This window comes from Pelodiscus sinensis, chromosome 1, assembly GCF_049634645.1.
Source record: "Pelodiscus sinensis isolate JC-2024 chromosome 1, ASM4963464v1, whole genome shotgun sequence".
NCBI lineage: Eukaryota > Metazoa > Chordata > Testudines > Trionychidae > Pelodiscus > Pelodiscus sinensis.
Window position 1 is genome coordinate 249,340,394 of NC_134711.1, and position 26,317 is coordinate 249,366,710.

At 41.4% G+C, this 26,317-nt stretch overlaps 1 protein-coding gene across 10 annotated transcripts in view; it reads left to right on the forward strand.

Annotated features, from left to right (window-relative positions):
- Positions 1-26,317, forward strand: part of DOCK9 (dedicator of cytokinesis 9) — a 305,745-nt gene that overhangs the window by 262,374 nt on the left and 17,054 nt on the right. For 6 of the 10 annotated variants that reach the window (XM_075918766.1, XM_075918768.1, XM_075918767.1 and 3 more), the window contains exons 42-46: positions 1,358-1,471; positions 1,616-1,831; positions 6,965-7,022; positions 14,539-14,645; positions 23,428-23,550. In XM_075918766.1, the coding sequence (XP_075774881.1) occupies positions 1,358-1,471; positions 1,616-1,831; positions 6,965-7,022; positions 14,539-14,645; positions 23,428-23,550 (618 nt within the window). Of the gene's footprint in view, positions 1-1,357; positions 1,472-1,615; positions 1,832-6,964; positions 7,023-11,483; positions 11,682-14,538; positions 14,646-23,427; positions 23,551-26,317 lie in introns of all 10 variants that reach the window. The other 4 variants (XM_075918762.1, XM_075918765.1, XM_075918764.1 and 1 more) reach the window with 1 other exon arrangement.

The window sequence follows — 26,317 nt, forward strand, 5'->3', positions numbered from 1 at the left end:
CTCAGCTCTGGGCTATATGGTGGACTCTGGTTACCTATGCTCCTGTCCCCTAGAGGTCAGAAAAATGTTTTGTTCTGGCTAAAGAGGCAGACTTCTTGTTCATGCATCAGGCACTGCCTAAGTCACATTTTGAACCACAATCTACATGTTCCATTTCTCACCTGTCAATGGAAGTCACCTTCCAGACTGCCATCACCATCAACTTGAGAGCCTGTTTGCCAACCCACCAAACACAGTGTTCAATGAGGAGAAAATTTCACTATTACTACATTCAGAATGTAAGGTGTGTATGAACTTTCTAAACAATTCCTAAGGTTGTTTAGACATTCATATAAACCAATCAGTTCTCTTACCTGTGTTTTCTCCCAAATTCTGATGTCTATAGCAAAGAGAGGAGACATCTTTCCGTCAACATGCAACAAACATATTTCTTCCAGAGAATTACATTGATCAAAAGTCAGCTAGACCATTCATTACCATAACAGAATGAGTTTATCTTCAAACTGTATCCTCTCAGAGAATGTCTAAGTGGATCGCTGACTGTATCCTGCTCTGGTATCAGTTAACAGAACTTCCTCTCCCACATGAGTAAGGACCCACTCTGAGGATGCAAGCAATCAGTAGCATTGCTTCAAGTAGTGCCCCCTGCTTGAGATTTGCAAGGGCAGTTCGAGTTCCATCCCCTCATTAACAAGATACCATGCCTTGAACCAAGACTCCTCTGTTGACACTTCCTTTAGAGCAGCAGTTCTACAGGCACTGAATCATCTGCATCTTTGCACCTTCTTCCTCTAAATACTGCTTGTCAGTCAGCAAAAGCAGAATACACACAAGGTTCAACCCTCGAAGAGAGAAAGTTGCTTACCTTACTGTCACTGGGGCTCTTTGAAATGTGTGGAATCTGTCTATATCCTACTATCCGCCCTCCTTCCCTTCTGCTTCAGTTCACATTTGATTTGAAAGAAGGAAAGAACTGACGAGGCAGTTGGTCCACTCTGCCCCTTATAGCCTTGGTTTGGAGCACTAGGGAAATAAGGAGTGAGGTGCCACCCAGCAAAAACTGCTTGTAAGAATTCTCTAGCTCTGGGCTCGTAGAGCACATGCATACCCACAGTGGAATACTGATAGGCCCACGTAGCTTGAAGAACTGCAATCGGTAACAATAAGTATGTTTGCAATAAGCTCAAATTGGCTATTTGTCGTAATTTGTAAGTTTTGACATTTTCCCGGTAAGTTATAAATCTTTTAAAAACTTGTGAATTAAAAAGACCACATACCTACCTCTTGAACTAAAAATCTTTTATGTATACTTGCAGGATATAAACATACATTTACTAGATTTTTTTTTCTTGTCCAGGTTATTATTTCAGTAAGTCAGTTGATTGCTGATGTTGTTGGAATTGGAGGAACTAGATTTCAGCAGTCTCTTTCCATCATTAACAACTGTGCCAACAGCGACAGACTTATTAAGGTTAGTATTGACTTTTCAGTTCATAAAGGATTCCAAAGAGTTTGTTTGAAAATGGTTCCCTAAAATTTCCCAATATTCTATATCTCAGATTCTGAAAGGAATAAAAAGTACAAAATTTTAAAACTTTTTAAAAATTTGTTTTAGCATACTACATTCTCTTCTGACGTAAAGGATTTGACAAAGCGGATTCGTACAGTCTTAATGGCTACAGCTCAAATGAAGGAGCATGAGAATGATCCAGAAATGCTTGTAGATCTCCAATACAGTTTGGCAAAATCTTATGCCAGCACACCTGAACTAAGGAAGACATGGTTAGACAGCATGGCAAGAATTCATGTTAAAAATGGGGATCTTTCAGAGGTAACAGATGAAAAATAAAATATTTTAGCTGCTTAATGAATGTGCTTTGTTTTTCCTCACCATATCAGTATCTTACTGGCTTAATGTAACTGAAGCCCTCCAATAGCTGCTATTTAAATTTCCAAATTAGTTGTGTGCTGCTAGCTTGATTAATTCTAGTTGAGTGTTGCAGAAAATGTATATACTTAAAATACATGTCATTGTTTTTCCACAACAAAATGCTATCTGATATTACCACTCTGTTGTGAAAATATGCATTTCTAGTATGTTAGAAAATGACCATCTTTAACCAGCATTTAAAAAATGCATCTCCATTCATTCTGGATGTTTGTTCTCAATGGCATAAAATGATCTGCGCTTTGAATGCTTGCTCTTGTCCATTCCACATTAGGTGTGCATGCACTGAGTGCAAAGTCATCAATTTTTCCCAATGGTGCTAGTGCTTTCTGGTTTTGTGTGCTCATGTGGAAGAGATAAGGGGCCCAGCTGACTTAACACCCTCTCTCTTCCTCCTTACTGTCCATGACAGTCTGGGACAGCTGCTTCTGGTCTTGCAATCTTACGCAGTGGTTTGTCTTTAGTCATTTTCCATTGTTTCTCTATTCCAATTCCTTATTTTCTCAGTTTGGATTGTTATAGTTTAATTGTATATGATTAGCTGGCGTGTTTCACCCTGTTAACAGAGTTTCGACTGCTCCTGTTGCTGAGGCATGCCTCTGCCTCCCCAATTTCAAGCCCTGTGCCTCCTGCAACAAACCCATGTCTGCGAGTGACCTGCACTCCTGTTGTCTGGAGTGCCTGGGAGAGAACTCATATCAGGAGTCCCTGCCAGATCTGTTGGGACTTCAAGCCCCATATGAATAGACAGGCAGGCCAGATTTAGGTCCCTCCTGATGCGGCTGAGTTGGCCCAGCTCTGTACTCAGTATCTCTGCATCAGGGTGTCTCAGTGCCATTCTTTTTTACCAGTGCCAAAGAAAAAATGTAAGATGCATGTGGCTAAGAAGGGATGTTCCCCAGCTGCGAAGAGAGCCAAACACGGAGAGTGCAACGTTTTGTGATCTGAGTTTGGCTACTCCTCTGCTACTGTTTGGTGGCGTAGCAATGTTGACAGCCTCATAGGCAGGCTCTGAGTTCAGTCCTGAACCATCCTTTGGAACTGCAGGAACAATGCAGCACCGGCGGGATCACAGTACCGTCTATCCCAGAGGTGTCTTATGTGGCGAAGGACCTGCTGGAAATATTGGTATTACCATTGCTGTCAGTACAAGAGCAAAAGGATGTATGTGGCTCAGGGCTCCCATTTTGTACCAGCTTCCCTTAATACCATCTAAGGAAACAGTCTCTGCTTGCCTCAACACAAGTCTTCCAACTGTGCACCATTCCCTGGCACTAATGGGTACCGGTCATCTGTGATCTTTGGAGGAAAGATTGTCATCAAATTTAGAAGTAGAGTCATATTCCCACTCTAGGAACTGTTACCAGTTTCTTCCTGGGCAGTCCTATCAGTGGCTCAGATCACAGGAGTATCACCAAATACTTGGTATGGTGAGCACTGGTCTGCAGATGCACTGGCAATTTTGGAAATGATGAGTGTTTCTCCCAATGCAAGGGCCATCTTCCAGATACTCTGCTACATAGTCTACGAAAGAAGAATGCCTCCATCCCTAAAACTGGCACCTGGCCTAGATTCTGGTACCACACCTCAAAACCTAGATCTATGGGATTCGATCAGTGTAGAGGAAGAAGACTTCCTATTGGTGCAGGCCTCTTCTCTTCCTTTGTGGATGAGGCAGTGTTTGGGACATGTGTATCCTCCCTTACAATGACTTCACAACTCGCAAGAAGATGTTGAAAAGAATGGCTTTGAATTTGGGGCTGGAAGTGGAGGTAGTCAAAAAATCCTACCACTGCATGGTCAATTCCTTGACCACTGCAGGAGGCCAACTTCTCAATGAGACCATTATGAGAACAGTTTAAACCATATGACAAACCATTCTCTCTACCTCCCATTGCAAAAAGCAAAAACAAAAAAGCCAAAAACTACATGCTCAAAACTACAAGGACTTGTACTTTCTCCCACCTCCAGGTTACTTGATGCTCTTGCTGGCCTATGAAGGGGACAGACAGGATTAGCAAGGAGCAACCCCCAAAGCAAAGGATGCAAAGAGGTTCAATCTTTTTGGAAGAAAGGTTTATTCTTCAGGGGGTCTACAGCTTTGCATCTCCAATCAGAAGACATTTCTGGGCAGATATGATTTTGATGTTTGGGAATCAATGATGTTAAAGGGCTCTCTTCCCTAGGAGTCAAGACAGGTCTCCACTGATGAAGGGAGGGAAATGTGTGACCAGATCTTCCTTACAGTCTGCCCTGGATGCAGCCAGTTCAGTGGCTAGATCCATGACTTCTGGAGTGGCTATGAGCGGATGCTCTTGGCTTCAGTCTTCAAGTCTCCAAAGAAGTTAAACACCATTAGAAGGCACTTCTCTCTTCTCTGAACAAATAGATGTGAAAGTTCATGGCCTCAAGAAGTCTAGAGCCACTCTCAGATCTCTGGGTCTGTATGCTCTTGCATCTTTGAGAAAACACTTCAGGCTTCAGCATCCTATTTGCTTCTCACATCAGGAGTTGTTTAAGATGTGAAATGGGTTATAAATGCAGACAGTTGTCCCCACCTGCATCAGCCTTGTTACCAAGCCCCCTCAAATACTCTGGAGGCTTCAAGAAGAACTTTTGATGTCACACTAAAAGGAGTTATATTAATTCTTTTACTAGCTTCTCCCCCTCTTTTTTTTTTTCAGTTTCTTTCCCGCTTCAGCCTTGTGCTGTCCCTCAACGCCTCAGACCACTGGGTACCAATTGGCAGAGGAAGATTACACAATGCAGTTTATTTCCATCCCTTTTCCCCTATCACTTTTCCATCACTCTTCAGGGGCACTTCTCAAAACTTTTAGCTCAGGAGGTGCTCTGGATAGGGATCATACAGGAAGTACCTCAGAGTTTGAGAAAAAGAGTTTTACTCTTGTTATTTCCTGAAAGCCAAAGGAATACTTAGACCCATCCATGACCTGCATTTCCTTAACTATTATCTCAAGAAGTGAAGTTCTACACAGTCTCCCTAGCCTCCTTTATTCCCTCCTTGGATCCAGGGGATTGGTGCATCCCCTCAATTTAATACACCTCTTTTCATATCTCCATATTTCAGGTTACAAAAGTTTTCTAAGATTCATCATGCTCCAGACTATTGGCAGTTCCTCAGGCATTCACAAAATGCATGGGGAAAGGCAAATGGTGGAATTCTACCCTAACCTCAACAATTGGCTGGTCTGAGGCCCAGGCGAGTCAGGTGTAAGCTACTTTCCCAGCACTGGGCCAGCTGATAAACAAGCAGAAGTCAATGTTCATTCCATTCAGAGGATAGAGTTTATTGGTATGATGCTCAATTCCAACTGGTCAGAGCCTTCCTCTCAAAAGCCTTTTTCCAGATAAAATAAAAATAACATTAATTTGGAGGACCTCAGAATTCCTGCTACTCTGAATTTTCTGCAGGATGTTGTGGACAGGAATCTTCAGGCTCGTACATAGTGTGCAAGTGTCAGCCATTAGTAGTGTCTTGAAAACTGGGTCCTTGAGCTCTCAGCAGATGATCCTCCAATCTCAAATTCTCAACGTCAATCAAACTGGTTAGATCCACAGTCAAACTGATCTTTCCTAAATGGGATCTCACATTGTTCTAAAAGTCCTGACTGGCCAACCCTTTTAACCCCTAACATCAATCTCGCCTTTTTGTCTATCCATTAACACCTGTTTTCTGGTCGCAAGTCTCTGAAATTTCAGCTTTATTTATGAAGGAACCACATTGCATGTTAGATGATGATAGGGTTGTATTGAGGACTCCAAAGTCTTTCTTACCAAAGATAAACTTTTTTAGTGCCTCACAGGAAACTGTCGTCCTGTTGTTCTGTCCAAAGCCACAACATAATATAGAAAAGCTATGATATAATTTGTGTATAGAGCCTAGACTTATACCTCTAGCATGCTTAACAAGGTCAGGTTCCTTGTTTGTCTCCTTTTACTCAAAGTACCAAGAACCTGGAGCTTCCAAATTATTTTTGACTGGATGGATCAAATAAAATATCATAGAGTAATATAAGGCATATGATGAACGTGCTCCTAATGTAATCAAAACACACTTTACTGGTCTGTAGCAAGGTCATGGACAGAAAAAGAGCTTGGGCTTTTACTGAAGAAATCTGTAGAGCAGCTATTTGGTCATTTCCTACTTTTGAGACACTGTAAAACACCATTGACTTTCTGTCCATAAGTGCTTCATGAAGTGATCCAAAAATAAATATTTTGCCATATTGGCAATTTCATGGTGGGTCTTTTTCCTCGCTCTGCCTTACTTTATCCCTCTCTATTTTCACTGTTCGTTTTCCCCAGATATCTCAAATGTGGGAGATGCTGAACTGCAGAATGGAAAATTTCTTACTCAATAACTTCCTTTCTGCTAGCAGCATATACCACAGTTCTAAGCTCTCTGGATGGATTATTAGCCAAGTAATTAAATTAAATTTTATATTTAGAGTTTATAGGCCAGATAAGCTATGGACAGTATGCTGTGAGTAGCATTGAAATTATTAATGCTAATCGTATTCTGAAAGTTTTTTGACACAGTTTTGAAATGAATCATCTGGGAGTAAGCCAGTGAAGGGGATGTGATCAGCACATAGGCTGTGTGACATTAAACCACCTATCGAACTATAAAAGGGGAACAGCCCAGATATTGCATAATTCTGGGAGATTCTATTAGGATAAAAGAAAATTCTCATTCTTTATGTGCTTCTTAATTGTTAATTTAATTTCTTGTTGAAATGAGACTACTTCTATTAAATGTACTTAAATCAAAGAATTAGGTGTCCAGTCTTACTTTGGCACATTCAGATTTTCTGCTTACTTAAATAGGAGTTGTGTGTGTTGTTAATTGCAGGATTAGGGTTTGTATCTTTTGCCTTTTAAAACTTGTGCCTCCTCTAGCTTTTTAAAATGTGTGTTTTCTGTATATATCAATTGTTAGAAATTCCATTATAATTCACATTTTATAATATTGTTACTGTTTTTATTTTGCTTTAGGCAGCAATGTGCTATGTCCATGTAGCAGCACTGGTGGCAGAATATCTGACACGCAAAGGTATGAATTTAAACTCCTTTGACTACTTCAGTATTTTTTTATTTTCATTATAGTTTGACACAGAAGGGTGACACATCTACCTTTGCCAAAAGAGGTCAGAAAAAATGCAAATGTATCTCCCTTATTTTTTTTGAGGACACTTCCTTCAAAATTTATTATATGAACCACTTAATTTAAAAGTGCTCAAAGACTAGTCTATAGATTGTGTGCCAGCACACTCAACTTTATTATCTATGTCAATGCTCCTAGGTTCATTCACCAAAATAAATCACATAGCAAAAATCTACCCATTTTCAGAAAGGTTGCAGAAATTCAGCACCGCCTTGTGTTGTTCCAAAGCTCAAAAGGCCTACCACAGAACTCGGCCTTCAACTGTTAGGTCTTCTAACTTTATGCTTAGGGATCGCTTCAGTGGTGCATTCTTATATCAGGCATGTTCAAGGAGTGGGACCACTCCGCAAAACATATGAAGGATCAATAAAATGTCATGGCGTAGCTATTTAGCTACTTTAAAATAGTGATTAGCCCAGAGCAGTGACCACAAAGGTGTGTACATATGTCTTCAAGATATTCTGATTCTGTCAACTGATGCCAGCCTGGAAAGCTGGGGAGCACATTTTAAGGACCAAAATCTCATGCTATCTGGTTCTTGGAAGAAGGGGCTCCTAGCATAAATCTGGAGCAAAGAGTAGTCAAATTGGCACACTATTGATTCCAATTCAGTTTAAACAGGAACCAACATGATTAGTCATATATGTGGAATACTAAGGGGGAACAAGGAGCCCAGCACTAAACAAGGAAGCAGTGGTAATCATACAGTCAGCAAAGTACACTTTCTTGTATCTCTTGGTGTGGCTTGCATACGAACCAAAAGCTGGACTTGCTCAGCCAGGTGCAAACTTTGAGTACTATGTGAATAAGGTTTTTTAATTGCTTAAATGCTTGTATTTTCTTTCACCTCACCTAATTATACTTATATAAACACAAAGGAACGAAAAGACTTCACCCAAAAGGTTAACTTCAGATTTTTGGGGGCATATGCTTTATCACACAGGTGGCCACAGGGTCTCCTCTCTGTTTTCACCCTTCCTATGACTAGAGAAGATGGTGCCATAAATAAAGCTAGACCGAGTGTCTAATCCTTGTCAAACCAGACAAGTGTTGTTCAAAAAACCTTGATTTACAGAGCTGAAAATAGGACCTCTGCAATAGCTTTTAAAAAGACTGGACATTCTCTTGCAAAGTCCTTTTCATCATCTGGACTTGAACCAGCTGCACTGAACAACCTGGATATTGTGTCACTTACACTGGCTCTGGCAGTACTCAGATCTCAAGGTAAATCAACTTTGGGGACCAGCCAGTGTGTCCCCACCATAGCAGGACCATTCCCCATCATGAGAGATGTCCTGCCACTGCTTTCTGCCCAGATCTTTGACACCGGAGTTAGGGAGGCAGGTTCAGAGACCTTGGGCACCGACAGTGGAACTTGAGGCACACTTTGCTGGTCACCCAATGAAGACACATCAAGGCATGTGGCTGCCTGTGAGTAACCCCTGGTGTCACCAAAGGCTCGGTACAGATCCTCGGTCTGGCCAGAGAATTAAAACCACTGGCCACCACCCCAGCGTTGTCTCTGAAAAGAGGATCACCTCACATAAGTCCTACCTGGCAAATGATCCCCAATTGCTTCCATTCCACCTCTCAGTACCAGTCACATAGCATGAGGTGTGTAACACTGGACTTCTAACACCAGTTCATCAAGCACTGTTGGTCACCAAGTCCCAATGAAAACGTTTGTCCAGCTCTGACCAGTTTATCTCCATACGTAGCAATCAGTACTACTCTGACAAGAGCTGTCATGCTACCCTGTTCTGGTTGCCATGTAGTGAATACACCAGCTATAGGTCTGACATGGAGCAGGGTTCCCTAACATAGTGTGATAGCCTCCTGTGCCTATGGTGCCAATTACATCATCCGCACCAAAGCCCATCTTATGGCGCCAAGCGTATGGTCAGTGCAATGGTACCTGTGGAACCCTGGGGAGTTCACCCATCCTTCCCAAGCCTCTGAGTTGATGTCAGAAGCTTCAGAGAGGCCAGCAACTTTGATGTCCCAGCCCCCTCCGTAGCTGGAGGCTTCAGGAGGAAAAACCCCACAGGTTCAAGAGGACCCAGGGACCAGCTTGCCGAACCCACAATGGACGTTGAGGAGCCTGCGATACCGACATCATTCTCATCGCCAAAGTTATCATGGAATCTTCTCATCCAGTTCCTCAGGGTGACTCTATGGCACACGAGAAACTACTGAGGAGAGTTGCCTTTAACTTGGGCCTGGAGGCGAAAGAATTGGAGGAGCTGTCAGACTTCCTGTTTGTCATCGTCAGCTGTGTAGCACCTGCTAGGATAGCTTTGTCTTTGTATGAGGGAATATCAGAGATCACCATCCTGTGGCACTGTGTTTCCCAATTTTATTTGGCCACGGAACCCTTTTAAGCTCTAAATAATTTTGCGGACCCCCTAATAACAGTCTAATATATGGAGCTGAAAAAGTAGACCACAAATAAGTAAGGATAATAATAAACAAATGCTAAACAAGGTTATGAGATCAATGTTTAGTTTAATTGCACATATCATATATAGTAGCCCATTGTCTGTGAGTCTGTAATGCTGACGTACACAGCCACGGCCCCTAGCCATGTACGTCAGTGCCCCGCCCCCCTTCCCCTCCCTCCCTGGTGGTTTGGCTGAGAGCTGCGCTGCTCAGCTGGGCCCCGGCGGGCAAGCAAGCAGTGGCAAGTGGCTGCTGGGCCCAGCTGAGCCGCCACAGAGGGAGGGGAAGGGGGCAGGGCGGTGATGTACACGGCCGGGGGGCGGAGCCGTGTACGTCACTGTCCCCATTTCCCTCCCGCTGTGGCACTCAGCTGAGTGCTGCGCCCCTCAGTCGGGCTGCTGGGGGAGTCAGCAGTGCAAGGGGCCATTTGGGCTCCCCCAGGGTGGGAAGGGAAGGGAGGGCGGAGACATACACGGCCCCGCCCCCTGGCTGTGTACGTAACCGCCCCGCCCCCTCCCTCCTGGCAGCCCGGCACCACAGCGGGTGGGAAGGGGAAGGGAGGGGGGAGAGAGGCAGGAGGAGGAGGAGAGCTGAGGGGGGGGGAGGCAGTAGGAGGGGAGGAGGAGAGAGAGAGAGAGAGACGGAGCAAGAGAGCTCAGGAGAGAAGACCTGAAAATCCCATCTTATGACGGGCTAATTGGCTAGTTTAAAAATAAAAATCACATAATGTTCATTCTTTTTTATTTTAAATCATAGAATGTTATTGTAATGGAATTTTCTCACAGAACCCCTATTTTCACTTGGTGGAACCCCAGGGTTCCAGAGAACACCATTTGGGAAACACAGCTGTAGCAGATTCTCTCCTCCTTGCTGCGCCCCTCTCTCTCCCTGCATCTCCAAATGGGCAGAGCGCACATAATTTTGTGCCAACTCAGGGGCGGGAGTATTTATACTTGCACCCAGCCACTACTTTCCTGGTGATTGAGGTGGTTAACTACAGGGACCAGCACACAAAACATAGGGCTTACCCCCAAGAACAAAGATACTTGATCTCTTTGGATGCACAGTGTATTCATCTTCTAGCCTGTAGATGAGTGGCCAGCCACCAGGCCCTCATTGGCTGCTATGATTTTAACATATGGTAAGGTATAGCCAAGTTTTAAAGAGCTCCCTTCTTGAAGGGTCCCAGAGGGAATTCTTAGCAGTCTTCTGTGCTGCCTCTTGCACCATGGCCTCCACAGTCTCCATGTGGTGAGCTTCCTGGCTTCTTTTCTCAGGATTATCTGCTGTGGTTTAGCAGTCAGTGCAGGACATTCCCTTCAACAGCCATGCCCTGTTTGCAGAGCAAACAGAGATAGCAAAATACACAGGTTAAAGGACTCCCATACCATCCTGAAAGTCCTGGGGCTTTGCATCCTGGGCCGGGGGCACCTAAGCAGTTCAGACCGCAACTGCCTCAAGACTGGGGGCAGGAGGGCAGTCACAGCAGGACCTGTGTCACAAAAAGGACAAAGGGTTACACGCACCACCGAGCCACCCACCTCCTCCCTCTGCCCAGATGGGCTTGACCTGAACAAAACAGGGGACCAAGAAATTATTTTGAGAGTGCATCAGACTGTTCCCCAGATCCATTGTCCCAGTTTTTTTCCAACCACCTTTTTTTTTCCCCCTCTCTGCACGGACCACTATTACCTTGTACCCTGGATCCTGAACACAGTATCCCAGGACCATATCCTCTAGCTTCTTTCTGTTCCTCCTGCCACTTCTCTTTCCTGTCCTGCTTCAGGGACCCTTCTCGAGAGTCTCCTCATGCAGGAGGTGCAAGGATTACTGCAGCTGGGTGTGGTGGAGGAGGTTTCTCTTGAGTACAGGAACAGAGGGGTTTATTCCTGATTCTTTTTAATCCCAAAGGCCAAGAGTGGTCTCTCTCCCATTCTGGACCTGCAAGACCTCAACGGGTACTTAAAGAAACTGAAGGTATGCATGGTCTTCCTGGCCTCCATCATTCCCTCCCTGGATCCAGGAGACTGGTATGCCACTCTCAACCTGAAGGACGTATACTTTCATGTAGTGATCTTCCCAGACCACCAACGCGTCCTCCAATTTATGGTGGGTTCCTCACACTACTAATTTGTGGTCCTTCTTTTTTGGCCTGACTAAAGTGCCAAGTGTGTTTACAAATGCGTGGTGGTGGTGGCTTACCTCAGGCGCTTGGGTATCCAGATATACCTGTACCTCAGTAATTGATTGATCAAAGTCAGCTCACAATGGGCCATGGGAAACAGTCCTGGGGTCATTCAGGCTAGCATGTGGGCAATGGCTTCTACCTGTAAAAAAACCTGAGTCATGCATAGACAAGTAACTTTCCCATATGATGGCTCATTTGACTGGACATCATCTTGTGGACTGTTTTTTTTTTTTCCAAAACAAAGGAGAACAAAGGACATATCTGCCCTGGACAGAAACTATAAAATATCCTGGAAGCATGACCATTTCACCTTTTTCCAGCTTCTCTACTGCTGTCTGGACTATGGACTTCTACCATGAGAACATTCTAACAAAAGGACTCGGGTCATTCCAATTATTTGGAAGTAACCAGCTACTTGACTTGAGCCACCAGTTTGTTCCCATCACTACTTCAAGCCTGAACCAAGAACTGTGCAGTTGTGTGTATTTGATTCCTTTAACTATTTTAATTCTCACCTTTCTTTCTTTTATACTTAAGTTTTTAGATACTAATGGATTGGCAACAGCGTGATTTCTGGATAAGATCTGATTTATATATTGACCTGAGTGTTGGGGATCAGAGGAACCTTTTATTTGAGGAGTATGGTTTTAATTATAACACATCTTTATAAACAGTGCTTTGATGGTAATACAGAGAAACTGAAGTATCTGAGCGAACTGCTTTTCTGACTTCTTGTTAGCTTACATTGCAAGACAATTTGTCCCTCATCCCGCACCGGGCTGGAGCCATTTTGCCGCGAGCACCTGGGAAAGCTCTGTCCACATGTTGCCTTTGCCTGATGGCTCTGCCCCATGAGAATCCGGGTCAGTAGGACCTCCAGAAAGTAATGCTTGCAAGGGAGTGCAAAGCAGGGCAGCCATGCTGAGCCACCTGTTTCCTCCAACCCAACAGGAACTACCCCAGTGAAGTGCCCTGCACCGCAGCCCTGAGTCTTCTCCTGCACCCTGACTCCCTCAGACTCTGCACCCCAACCAATTCCTGAGCTCTCTCTTTCATCCAAAGTCCCGAACTTCCTCTTCCATTAGTACTTGTGGCTATCTCCACCTTTCACTACCCAATCAAGGGTCAGTGTTTTATCACAACATGACAGGCAGATCCTTGAAAGGCTTCGAAAGATTCTTCCCATGGTATGGACCCCTGTCCCACAGCGAAATCTTAACTTGTTTCTCTCCAGGCTCACAGACCTGCTCTTTGAGCAGCTGGACTACTGCTCCCTTTTTCCACCTCTCATGGAAGTTTGCTTTCCTGGTGGCAGTGACATTGGCAAGATGAGTCTCTGAGATTAAAGAATTGACCTCAGAGGCACCATACACAATCTTTTATAAAGACAAGGTCTAGCTGCAACCTCATCCAGACTTCCTTCCGAAGGTGTTTACCTTCGTATGAACCAGGACGTCTTCCTCCTGATGCTGTGACCCAGACAAAGTGCCAGAGAAGAGAGGCATCTTCACATTGGACATCCAAAGTGCCTTGGCTTTCTATTTAGAAAGTACAAGCCTTTCCATAAATCAACTCTGCTCTTTATCACTACAGTGTATAGGATGAAGGGCCTTCCAGTTTTCTCAGATAGGATTTACAACTGGATCACTTTTTGCATAAAGACATGTTACAAGCTTGGGGGTGGGGGAGGGGGGTCAGAGGGTGCCAGAGCTGGACCCCTATGAATACTGCTGAGGGGAAAACTTTCTATGCCACTACATGTGGCAGGCACACACAGCTTATATGGAATGAACATGAACAACACATCTTGAAGAACACCAGTTACAGAAAAAGGTAACTGTCTTTTCCTTTTTGCCAGCAGCATATCCTACAGATCTACCTACACTGAATGACTTAAGCCAAAAAGTCAGATGCTTTACTATGGGACTATTTTTGGTCTACTATACATAGGTAGTTTGGTTACCTCTGGAGTATTTGTTGTTAATATTGGTATAGAACTTTCTGCAGCTAAGGACTTCATTTTAAATATTTTCAACTTGACTAGATCCTTTCCTCTTAGCCTTTCATAAAACTTCTCTGGACCTGAAATATATTAATTTATTTGCATTTATTTTGAGAGATACTTTTTCGTGATGTGTTGACTACATTGTTTTTTGTCAGCTCCTATGTTACTACTTACATTAGGAAATCCTAACTCTCTGCATCACCGAATTAACTAAGTTACCACAACAGACTATGAACTTTGTTAATTCACTGATACAAGTTTTCATGTTATCTGGAAACACTGTAAAAAAATCTTCACAGGGTGATTCATTGTGTTTATTAACTTTATGCAGTTTGCAGAAGTACACTGTGCTACCACCTTACCTCTTGGAAAATTTATATTCAAAACTTTGGTAATTTTTGGATGCATACTTTAATATTTTTCACTTTTTGTTTTAGCATAGAAAGCATCCTGCATTACAGGAGAAATAAAGTGAGGCAAAAGAACAGTAAATCCTCTTACATCTTCAATGATAAATATTATCCATTAATATATTGGTCTTGAACCACCTTGGGATTTTTGGAGGAGAGAGAATAGAAAATATTGCTGAAATGTTTACTTCTTACAATGTCTAAAGTAAATATTAAAGATCTGTTAGCTTAAATACTTCATTGAGCACTTTGCAAATTTTTCTTCAGCATTTTGGTGGTAGATGCATTCAGATATATTAGGATGAGTCCCGTTACAAGTTGGACAGCAATGAACTTTACTGTGTGTTTCTTTTTCAATAATAGGAATGTTTAAACAAGGCTGTACCACTTTCAGAATAATCACACCAAATATAGATGAAGAAGCTTCAATGATGGAGGATGTTGGCATGCAAGATGTTCACTTCAATGAGGTAAGCAAAATTCAGATATATTAAAATTAACTCATATAAACTCATATTCGTAGGTGTAAATAATGATTAATAGGCTACAAGTCCCCCCCCTTTGATGGGGTGATAGCAGCAAGAAGGTACCCCATCACACAAAAACAGAAGGTGGGGTGGAAAAGTGAATGCATCTCTTGATATTTGGTTCCGGATACAACCTCGGAAATAATAGGAAGATGTTCCCCTTCCCTGGTCAGAAAATAACTGGAACAGGGTGCTGCCATGAATATTGAGATAGAAAAGCAACCTTACAATAAAGAAATCCAGGCATAAAAATCATCACTCCCATAACTCCTTGGATGATGACCCATACTTTAAGATTAAAAGTTTCCCATGAGGCATACAGTGTGGGTTCATCCCCTTCCAAATGGACCCAACTGCCTGTTGGGCCTTATTCATGTAATTGGTAATTTGAATCAAATAAGTGTCTTTACGGTGTACTAATTGTTTTAAATTTAATCCCAAGGACGGGATGTGGACCAAAAATGTAGGAGTACTTTAGACTACTAAATCTTGATAGTGGTGTGACATAATACCAATTCTCAAAAGCGTGGACGGGAAAGATCCCTTGACTACCAATAGAGGTGAATTGCTTAGGCACAAAACAGAAATTTGGATCTGACACAGGACACTCCAAGGAACCATACTGAAAAATTTTTTGATTAGTGACTTTGCAGTATTGGCCACCATAGGTCACCCTCTCTGTAAGGGTCTTCCATCTGGTCAGTTGGACTGCACAGATCGATGATGAATGATTATGTAACTCTCCCCAGAGTCCATACAGGATAGTATCTGCCTCGAACACATTACACCTACAAATGAACCAAGGCCCCTTTTCAGAGCAACAGAAAATCTGTGGAACTTTCCATGTTCGGGTTGGTGTATGATAGACCACCAGGGGAGGTACCTCCATCCATTCTTTGTAGATGCCATCTTTGAGGTAACCTATGGACTCGACTGCAGCCAACTGCTCAAATACATCCTTGCTTGGATCAAATGCAGGCAAAGAGACCGTGAATGACACATACAAGGACTTCATCACAGCACAAGTCTTAGAGACCGAACAGCTGTCTCTGTTGGGGTATGGTGTCACAGATCCAAATTGTCTCATAATTCCAAAGGACATTTGGGGACAGTCTCTTAAGCAAGTGGATCTCTCCCTTACAGGCCCCTGAAAACATTTTGGACAGTACCAATTAAGTAACTGCTCATCCTTAATTAAATTCCCATTGTAAGGGAAAGCAGAGTTTCCGTAATTGTATCAATAACATATTCCCTATTGGCAGAGCAGATAATTTCCTTACCCATGGCTAGGTCTTTCTTTTGATTATTATTTTGGGCAATTAACTGGTTAATCTTACGTTGGGTTTCATTCAAAAGTTCTGCAATGTCCTGAATGTTATAGACGGTGAACCGCTCTTCTTAAGCCAATCCCTTAATCCCTAACAACATTGGGTTTAAAATTTGATTAGCTTCCTCTTCCAACACTTAGTTTAAATGTTTACAAATTTTGTGGAGGTCCATATGGTTCCAGATCGACGTTCCTGAACCAAATACCCCCAAGGCAGACCCCAGAATTGCCAGAGGGTCTAAACCACATTTTGGCTGAATAGGAGCTGGTTTACCAGGCAGATTAGCTACCCCAAGTGTTGCAAGATCTTGGACTTGTTGCTGATATGCAGTAACCTTATCCACAAGAAGCACTGAGAAGAACAAAGCTACCTTAGTGGATTTACAATAATTAAATTCTCCCAATTGCCAATTAGACAAATTTAATACCACTGGGACATGCATAAAGTGAACCTGATTAATTAATACCCCTTGCACAGTAGTAGTGGTAGAGACGCTGGCTGGGCCAGGACTCATTGTGGGACATGACAGTTCTTCCTCCATGAGGCCATCATAGTCATAATCCACTAGGGGGTTCCTCACCTTGAGTTCATAAAATATGTTTACTATATATTTCTTAATTTGTATAGTGTCTCGACACCCCAATAACTTATTTGGTCAAGACTAATCTGAGTGATTGTTCAATTGCCCACTGGAATTGGGCTGTAATACAAACCTCATATATCCCTTCATCTACATAATCCAGTGTGTGTAGGGTTAAACTTCCTCCTGACAGAGTTATCACAACTGGCCTTCCCGTACCACTCCCCGAAGGTAATTCTGTTAGATAGGGGTACTGAGTGAGACGGGGAATTCACATAATTACTACATCCTTCCCCTTTTGAATGGCAGAGAAGTACGTTGGTCAATCAGTACTTGAAGGTAATGCCTTCCCTTCTTGTACCTATAACATGCCCCGAATTGGTTGGTGGACAAAGCCCAAATGAGGACTGATTTTAACAAACCCTGCGGCTTTGTCCTTAGTGGGCAATTGAACAATCACTCAGATTAGTCTTGACCAAATACGTTATTGGGGTGTTGAGACGCTATACAAAGTCCTGCTTGATACCTGCCAGCCATCAATGCTAGCGTATCACGCAATACTAAAGAGGTCCTATTGGTCCACCCTTTAAAAATGGTTTTAAATTCCCCTAGATTTGGGGTATAAATCCAATGTATAAGATCCGTATAATTTCTTTGAATTCCCACTTTTGTCTCTTCAATCCAATTCCAAACAACAATTACAGTGACCTCTCGACTTAAATTATCCACAAGCTCTTCCTGAGATTCATAGAGGGAAAGAACCACTAACAATTTGCTGTCCTACTCTTTGGCCTATCTACAGCCCCCAGGGTTTTCACTAAGTGTATGTCAAAGGTTGCAGCATACCTAAGGAGTCAAGGTGTATAGGTGTGTACCCTTACCTGGACGATTGGCTCGTCAAGCGTCCATTGAGTCTAATGATGTTAAATATCTACTAATTGACTGATCTAATAGTCAATGAATTTTGCATCAAGTATTTGATTAGTCAGTAGGGCAAAAGCACCACGTGGAGCCCCAAGATCAGCTGGGGACTCCAGCTGATCATGGGCTCCGCGTGGAGCTGCCACTTTGAAAAGGCATGTGCAGCCTGACACTGGGCTCCCCACAGAGCCCAGGGTAAGCGGAGGAGTCCCCAGCTGATCCCGGGCTCCGTGTGGTGTCGCCACCTTAAAAAGCTGTGAGGAGACTAATGCTGGGCTCCCCACAGTGTTTCAAAGCACAGCACCACACAGAGCCCTGTAGCAGTGTTCGGAGGGTCTCCTCTACACCTTCACTCCATTTCTCCTCTTCGAAAAAGTCCTGCAAAAGATCAAACAGGGCAAAGCAATGGTGATACTCGTTGCATTGGCCTGGCCTCACCAGCATTGAAATGGGACACATGGCCAGGGGCTTGAATGGAGGACCCGTGAGCTGCGCCAAGACCAGATTCAGGTCCCACTGCGGGAGAAGGTCTCTGGCCTGAGAGTGGAGGTGTTCCAGGCTTCTGAGGAACTGAGAGGTGACATCATGGGAGAATACCAAATGGCCTTGCATAAGTGGAAGAAACACAGAAATGGCTGCCAGGTGGAGACTAATGGTGGCCAAAGCAAGGCCTTGCCGCTTCATATGGAACAAGTAGACCAGGATTTCCTGAAGGGAAGCTTCAGCTACATAGCTCTCAAGAGAAGGCCTTCCTTGTGTCCTTATTTAGTACATGTGTGTGCCACTCCAGGGGGTCCTGGAGAACTCGGCTTCTAAGAGTACTGCTTAGGGGAAAACTTCCAGTACCGGTGCATGTTGCAGGCACACGCAACTATGTTGAATGGACATGAGCAATACATATCGAAGAACACCAGTTACAGAACAGGTAACTGTCGTCTTTTATTGAACTGAGCCGGGGATGCCTGTATTCTAATCCTAATTCTCTAGTGTGGTTTTAGTGGAGTCATGTTTAACCTTTCTGCCTCAGTTTCCTCATCTATAAATGTGGACCGTAATATTTATTGATTATTTCACAAGGGGACAGTGACAAAACAATTTTGTATACTCCCCAGTATGTGTATAAAATCCATGAGTGACTGGGGTTCTAATATTTCCCATCCCTCCGTTTGACTGAAGAATTGTTCCTTGAAAAAAATTAGGATTAGCTCATTTGAAAGGCTTCTTGGTTCACACACATTCTGAAGAACTCTCTCAGTTCAAAAGGTCTCTTAATTCATGGTTCACTTATACCATGTATACCATACTCATTCTTCTGTGATTCAGCAATCATTTTCTTTCTGATTAGAGTTGATTAGGAGACATTTATAAGAATTTCTTACCAATAGTCAACTGTGCAGCATTCCAAATCTAACTGTCTCATAATTAAATGTGCTAGTATATTTTACCAGTGTACCTTCTGTATCCCTCCCGTTTAGCAACACTCATGCACCCTCATCCCCCCAAAAATCTACTGCTTCCATTGAGTCACCACATCCTAACAGAGTTCAGCTTCATATCTCAGTATTCCCATGGAACCAGGAATAAGCCAAGAGTTCAGTTTATATTGTTACAACCTGTGAGGAGATCTGTCCTGGTCAAATTCAATTTGTATTCAGTCGAATTAAAGTTTATATTAGATTGGATCAAACAAATATGAGATTAACTGGTTATAAACTAGAGGATACATGGTTAATCATTGTGATCTGTGTATGATCCAAATAGCCTCTGGTATGCCAATGTCAGGTCTAGATTCTTTAAGGAAGCAGACTTGGTAACAAGTGTATTCGGATATATTTTTCCAAAATTGGACTCTACTATATTCCTGCAACCTCTGTAAAACTTCCTTCAAGCTCCTTGTTGAGCAGCAGATCCACTCATGCATTTAAGGTTAACATACATACTGTTTCAGATTTTAAAAATTACAAGTGAGAACCAAAGATACTTTGTTAGCGTGACTTCATGGAGCCATGCTTTTAAAAAAAAATCAGTACTTGTACACTGTAAGCAGATTTTGATATTTACATTTTTCAAAGGTAAACATATATTGTAGAGTAGTGATGCGTGTTTAGTTTTGAGCATCTGATAAGCAATACAAATTCAACAAATGTGATTGGAAAAATTAATTTAGAATTTGAAGATAACAGTAAATTCTATGGCTTAGTGGTTTAAAGCAGTGCTTCTCAACCAGTGGTATGAATACCCTTAGGAGTACTTGAGAGAAGTCTGGGGGATGCATCAGTACAACTGCAATTTGGAGAAAACTGAATTTTTGTTTTAAGTTTTACAGCGATTTATTATTTTTGTACTTTTTACACCCAAAAATTTCATCACCCAACCGGCTACTGTTAAGTTGTTTAAACAAAGTTTTGCAATGGTAGAAAAAAATGTTGTGTGTCTGAAAACTGTAGGTACTGGAGGTACTTCTATTTTTTTAAGGGGTACTTTATAAAAAAAGGTTGAGAAACACCGATTTAAAGTATGTATCTAATACGAGGACTTTTACCACCTCCCTCTCTTTTTCCATGCCTGTCCCTTCCATTGCCCGGAACTTACCATAGCCAGGGTGAGAGGCTTCTACACGCTCTCCTTCTTTTTCTGTCCCAGTCCCTCCAGCAAATCCATTGCCAGATCCTTACCATCCAGCCCCTTCGTAGGAGGGTTAAGGTTGGCTGTAAGAATTGGGAGTTTGTTCCCTGCTATACCAAACACAGGAGTCCCCAACTGCCCCTATCCTTTAATGAAGACTTCTTTTTAAGTCCTTTTCCAAGCCATTTATTCGATCACTGTATATCTTTCCTATGGAGTAACTGCCCTGGACATCGACCCCACACTTAGGGTATATCTACTCTAGCCCCCTAGTTCGAACTAGGGCGGCTAATGTAGGCATTCAAACTTGCAAATGAAGCCCGGGATTTAAATATCTAGGGCTTCATTTGCATGTTCCTGGGAGGGCGCCATTTTTAAATCCCCTTAGTTCGAACGGACTGCCCGTGGCTACACGCGGCAGTCAGAAGTTAATCCGAACTAAATCCTTAGTTTGGATTAACTGTTACTCCTCCTGCAATGAGGTGTAACAGTTAATCCAAACTAAGGACTTAGTTCGGATTAACTTCTGACTGCCACGTGTAGCCACGGGCAGTCCGTTCGAACTAAGGGGATTTAAAAATGGCGCCTGCTCGGGAACATTCAAATGAAGCCCTGGATATTTAAATCCCAGGCTTCATTTGCAAGTTCGAATGCCTACATTAGTCGCCCTAGTTCGAACTAGGTGGCTAATGTAGACATACCCTTACATGAGTTGCAACATATGGTACAGTGCCTAGAGGGAGCCACCAGCCATTTTGGACAGCTAATGACTACACACTCCCTCACCCCAGGTCCCTAATGACCTGGAGGTGGGGGAGCATGCAAAGTCTTCTCCCCCCCCCCCCCCCACCAGGGGTGCATGGTACCTAGAGGGAACTGTCTCTTCTGCCTGAGGCCCCACCCTTCCACCTGAGGCCCTGTCTTTTTTGGAGCAGAGCTAAGTTGCAACCACTACCAAAATTTGTGAAGTGGACCCCCTGCAAAAATTACTGCTGCCCCCGCCCCAGTCTAAACCATGGGTGGGCTGAGGGGAACTGCATAGAAATTAAGTGGGGCTGGTGGAAGCCCCAGGTAATGATTTAAATAAACATGGATTTGCCTGCACTATATACTTTATCTCCTGGGTAGTCGCAGACATCATCTTCTATAAAGTTACAATTTAAAAATCCATATCAAGTGGAATACTCAGACAATATGCTACATCAAGGCAACATAAAGCAAGTGCTTGAAATGTATGTATATCAATTCTTGCAGAATCATGTATCTTGATGTCTGCAGATAGCAAATTAAAGATTATGGTGTTGATTGTGCTCCTGTTAAATTCTGTAGATGATTCTGTACTCTTCTTCCAACAAGACAGAGCATGGGAAGCACAGCTAAAGAGAGTAAAATAGCAAAGATGATTTCATGCCCTAGAGTGACTTGTTAGAACACATTGTTGGGCCTATCTAATTCTCCCCATGCCCCAAAAAAGTAGCCTCATTTAGAATAACATATATTAGATCTGGGTGATGTAAGGGAGAATATATTCGCAATTTTAAAGTTTAGTCTCTCCCTTTTTAAATGTTATAGTCCATTAGTCAAGTAGTCTACAGATGACCAGGGGAATAGAAAAGCAAAATGGGATGAAAGAGATAGTATATAGTCAAAAAGTTACCAGTTTCACAATTCATCTATTTAATATATTGAAGTGTATGCAAACTATATATCTAATACCTCTGAACATTAAATGGTGACCCAAGTAAACAAATGAAAGAAAAATTGATTGCCAAATGTTATTGAAACTGCTTAGAATGAAAAATAGTTCCATGTAAATACCACTTTTTGAAATAAAATATATGGGCCATAATTCTGTGCTAAATAATAAAGCTTATATACTTGGCTGATGATATGCTATTATTTCATTTACGTAACAATTATGTTTACTCGTTTAAATGTGCTAGCATATGTAATTCTACTAATCCATATGAAACAAATGCCATTTTTAATTTGGCCACATAAAATATTTTATTCCTCCAATCCTGAAATAAATTTGGTTTATTATTCTAATATTTAAACTTTTTTTAAGGTACTAATTTCATTACAGTCATTGCAAATTTATGGGAACAAATTCTCTTGTAGAAGTCCTGAATTAATTTTTATCCTGGAGTCATAAATCACTAGAGTCTGCATTTTACACACAATGCATTTCCTTAATATTTCCTTAGTCCATTTTTTTACAAACCCTTTATCATTCTACATTAGTAGCTTTTCTCCAAACTCTGTCAAATTTCTCTTCACTATACTATTGCAAATTTGCATGTGGTATTCCAGTTGATAGAGTTAATATGTTAGATCAGGTTAGCTTATGATTTTAATGTAATAATATTGCATTTGAAAATATATGGAAAATGAACATTGGACATTCGAATGACAAGTAACCCATATTTTTATTTTTAAATGTTCTGAACTTGTAAGAGGTATAGTGGAATATAGAATAGAAAACATTGTTGTACAAAATGTTACCACACTTAAGTGCATAAACTATTTGTCCTGACTAATCTTCTTGCAACAAAAAAGATAGGGTTAAAAATAAAACAAAGAAAGCCAGGAATGTTATGCCTACGTAGCCTTTTCTGCTTCCTCATATTTCTCAGTTTCTTAAACTTTCTTGCTCTTATTATTTGCCATTTATTTCAGATATGACATATAAAATTCTAATGTGCATTAGTAAGCATATATTTTTGAGTATCTATTACTGTAATGCAGATAATTGTACTGAAAACATAAGTAGTTGGGTTGTCCTTATGGAAACTAAATTTAAACAATGTTTGGTATCCAGTTGACTTTTTGTTAAATAATGTTTTTCACAAACAGAATGTTTGCTTTATAAATGGCTTCTGAAAAGCAATTATAAAACATATTTGCTTGACTGCATATAAATATTACACGGAGCAAAGCGTATTCCTTTAAGTGTATGTCCATTGGATTGTTCCATGGGAATAGTATACTTGAATGTTGACGTTCATGAAGTTCTCTAAAACAATGATATACAAAATAAATTCAAAATGTATATAGTCACATCCAAAAATGGTATTTGTCGTTTTGTTATTATATTGGATTTTTCTAAAACAATGTTCTGTCTTAAAATACAGTGCCATTATATAGTTTTGTTTTGGGAATCTATCTTTTTTCAATAAACTGCCCTTTTCCTTGTGTTTTGGAAAGTTCTGTTCTGTAGACGTAATAAAACGATGTAAAATAAATAAATTGTATTTATTTAAAACTTTAGGATGTGCTTATGGAATTGTTAGAGCAATGTGCAGATGGACTCTGGAAGGCTGAACGATATGAACTGATTGCTGACATCTACAAACATATCATTCCCATTTATGAAAAACGGAGAGATTTTGAGGTATTTGGGATGCTTCTGTTTTTAAATTGGTGAAAACAATCTAGCCTTTTGAATCTATAACATATGTTATATCAATCTCTCTGCATAATATAGTATCCGAACAATTTGAATTGAAGTATTCAGATTTAAAGTGGCATGTTTAATTTAAAAGCATAAGTTTTTGGTCTTTCGCTTGCACAGGTCCTGCTTCGTGTACACCTTGAAGAACTAAATGGTTTTGTATTTGCCTTTTATCATTGGAATTTGTTATGTGTCCAATTAAAAATCAATGGACAAAAACAGATGTCTTTATTAAAAGCTTTTTATATGCAGGTGGTGCATGATCTTGCATATAATGATAAAAAGCTAGTGTAATTAAATTACTTTCAAATGTTTTTTATCCAACTGAAAACTAGTGGCAGATACACAAGTCCAACTCCAAAGAGGTTCTGAGCATCTTTAACAGCCATTTAAGACAGTTGGAGTTGCAGATGCTTAATGATTTTTAGCATTTAGTACCATTACTTTCAAGATTGTTTTTCATAAATGTTATTCAATATTCACTTGATATCACATTACTGTAATAATAAATAGTATTGAAAATGCAATATTGATATAAATTGAGGGATGTATTATATTCACTTGATATATGACCTTTGGTAAGTGAGTTTGGGCTTGATCACAGTCCCAGTTATATGATAACACAGAAATGTCAGAAAGGATTATGTGCCTGCACAACCTCCCTCATTCTCTACTTTCTCCTGTCAGCAGATGGGTGGGGGAATAGGTAATGGTTTTTTTTTTGTTTTGTTTTGTTTTGTTTTGTTTTTAAAAAGGTTCCAGTGAAATTCCTGACAATTATGAGTTAATAAATCTAACTTCAGTACCAGAGAAATTCTTTGAAACTAAAGGACAGAATTATCAGACACAGAGAAACACCGTATGTTGGGGGGAAAAATCAACATGGCTTTTGTAAAGGGAAATCATACCTCACCAATCTATTAAAATTCCTTGCAGTTGTCAACAGATGTGGAAAAGAGCAATCCATCGATAAGGTCCTTCACCAGTCTTTGAATAAGATGGAATTAGAATCTGCTTAAACAGAGGGAAGAGTAGGAATAAATGGTGGTTTTCATAATAGAGAGAGAGGTAAAATAGTGGAAAATCTATACTAAGGCCTGTGCTGTTGAACATATTCATAAGTTATTTGGAAGATTGAGTCAACACTGAGGCGGCAAAATTTGGAGATGATACTAAATTTCTCAAAATTATGTCCAAAGATGACTGCAAAGAGTTCAGAAATCTCATGAAACTGGGTGACTAGACAACAAAATGGCAGATGAAATTGAAGATTTATAAGTGCGAAGTAATGCACATTAGAAAAAATAAGTTCAACTATACAGGCAAAGTGATGGGGTCTAAATTTCCTATTACCACTCAAGAAAGATTTACCGTGGATAGTTCTCAGAATATCTGCTCACTGTGCAGCAGCAATTAGGAAAGGGATAAATTATAAGATACAGATATCATAATGCCTTTATACATCGATGGTATGCCCAGATCTTGAATACTGTGTGCAGTTCCAGTTGTTCCACCTCAAAAGCAAGATATTGGAATTGGAAAAGGAACAAAAAGTATCAGGAGTACCAAACGACTTTCATCTGAAGAGTGTTTAAAAAAACTTGTTCATCTTAGAGAAGAGATTATTAAAGGGACATATGATAGAGGTCTATAAATCATGAATGGTGTGGAGAAAGTGAACAGGGAAATGTTTTTTTTACCCCTTGACATAACATAAGAATCATGGTCACCCAATAAAATTAATAGGTAACATGTTTTAAATTGAAATAAGGACATGCTCCTTTAAACAATGCACAGTCAAAGCCTGGAATTCTTGCAAAGCATGTTGTGAAGGCCAAAATAACAACTGGGTTCTAAAAGGAATTCGGCAAGTTCATGGTTGATCAATGGCTATTGGCCAAGATGGTCATGGATACAACCCTATGCTCTGGGGATATAGCTGTACTACAGTTAAAAACCTGTGACTGGTCCATACTAGGGATGTAAGTAACTAGACAACTATTCGATGAGCAAATGCTTATCCGATAGTCAACTAGTGACTCAACTAGCTGTTTTCCCCCACCTCTTGTTGTCTCTATTAGAGAGAGGCACCAAAGTGCAGGGGAGCAGGATCTGGCGCTGGGGGTAGGCAGCTTAAAAGCCAGTTTCCCTCAGCACTGTCTCTGTGGGGAGAAGGGACAGGGGTGCAGTGGGGAACTAGCGGGACTTCCACCTAGAAATGTAGCAAGAGCAGAGCTCTTGCTACATTTCAAAAGCAGAAGTGCTGTGGAGAGCCTGGTGCAAGCTGGGGACTCAACAGTCCCCCACTGGCCATGCGCTCCCTGCTTTTGAAATGTACAAGAGCCCAAGCAGGGTTCTTGCTATATTTCAAAGGCGGAGGTTCCCTTATTGACTAATTGAATAGTCGATGCAGATTACTTCGGCTATTCAATTAGTTGATTAATCTCAATTTAATATCCTTAGTCCATACTACCTGACTCAGGCTAAGAAACTTGGTCTTTAAAAGGCTTTTTAATAGCAGTGTAGATGTTCAGGATTGGCTGAAACCCTGATTCTGGGATCCTGTGAAGTGGGAGGATCCCAGAGTCCAAACATCTACACCAAAATTAAACAGCTCCTTAGCCTGAGTCTGCAAACATGGTCCAACTGGGGTTTTTTAATGCAATGCAGACATGCTGTACGTGTTCCTAAACCTATAATGCCAGAA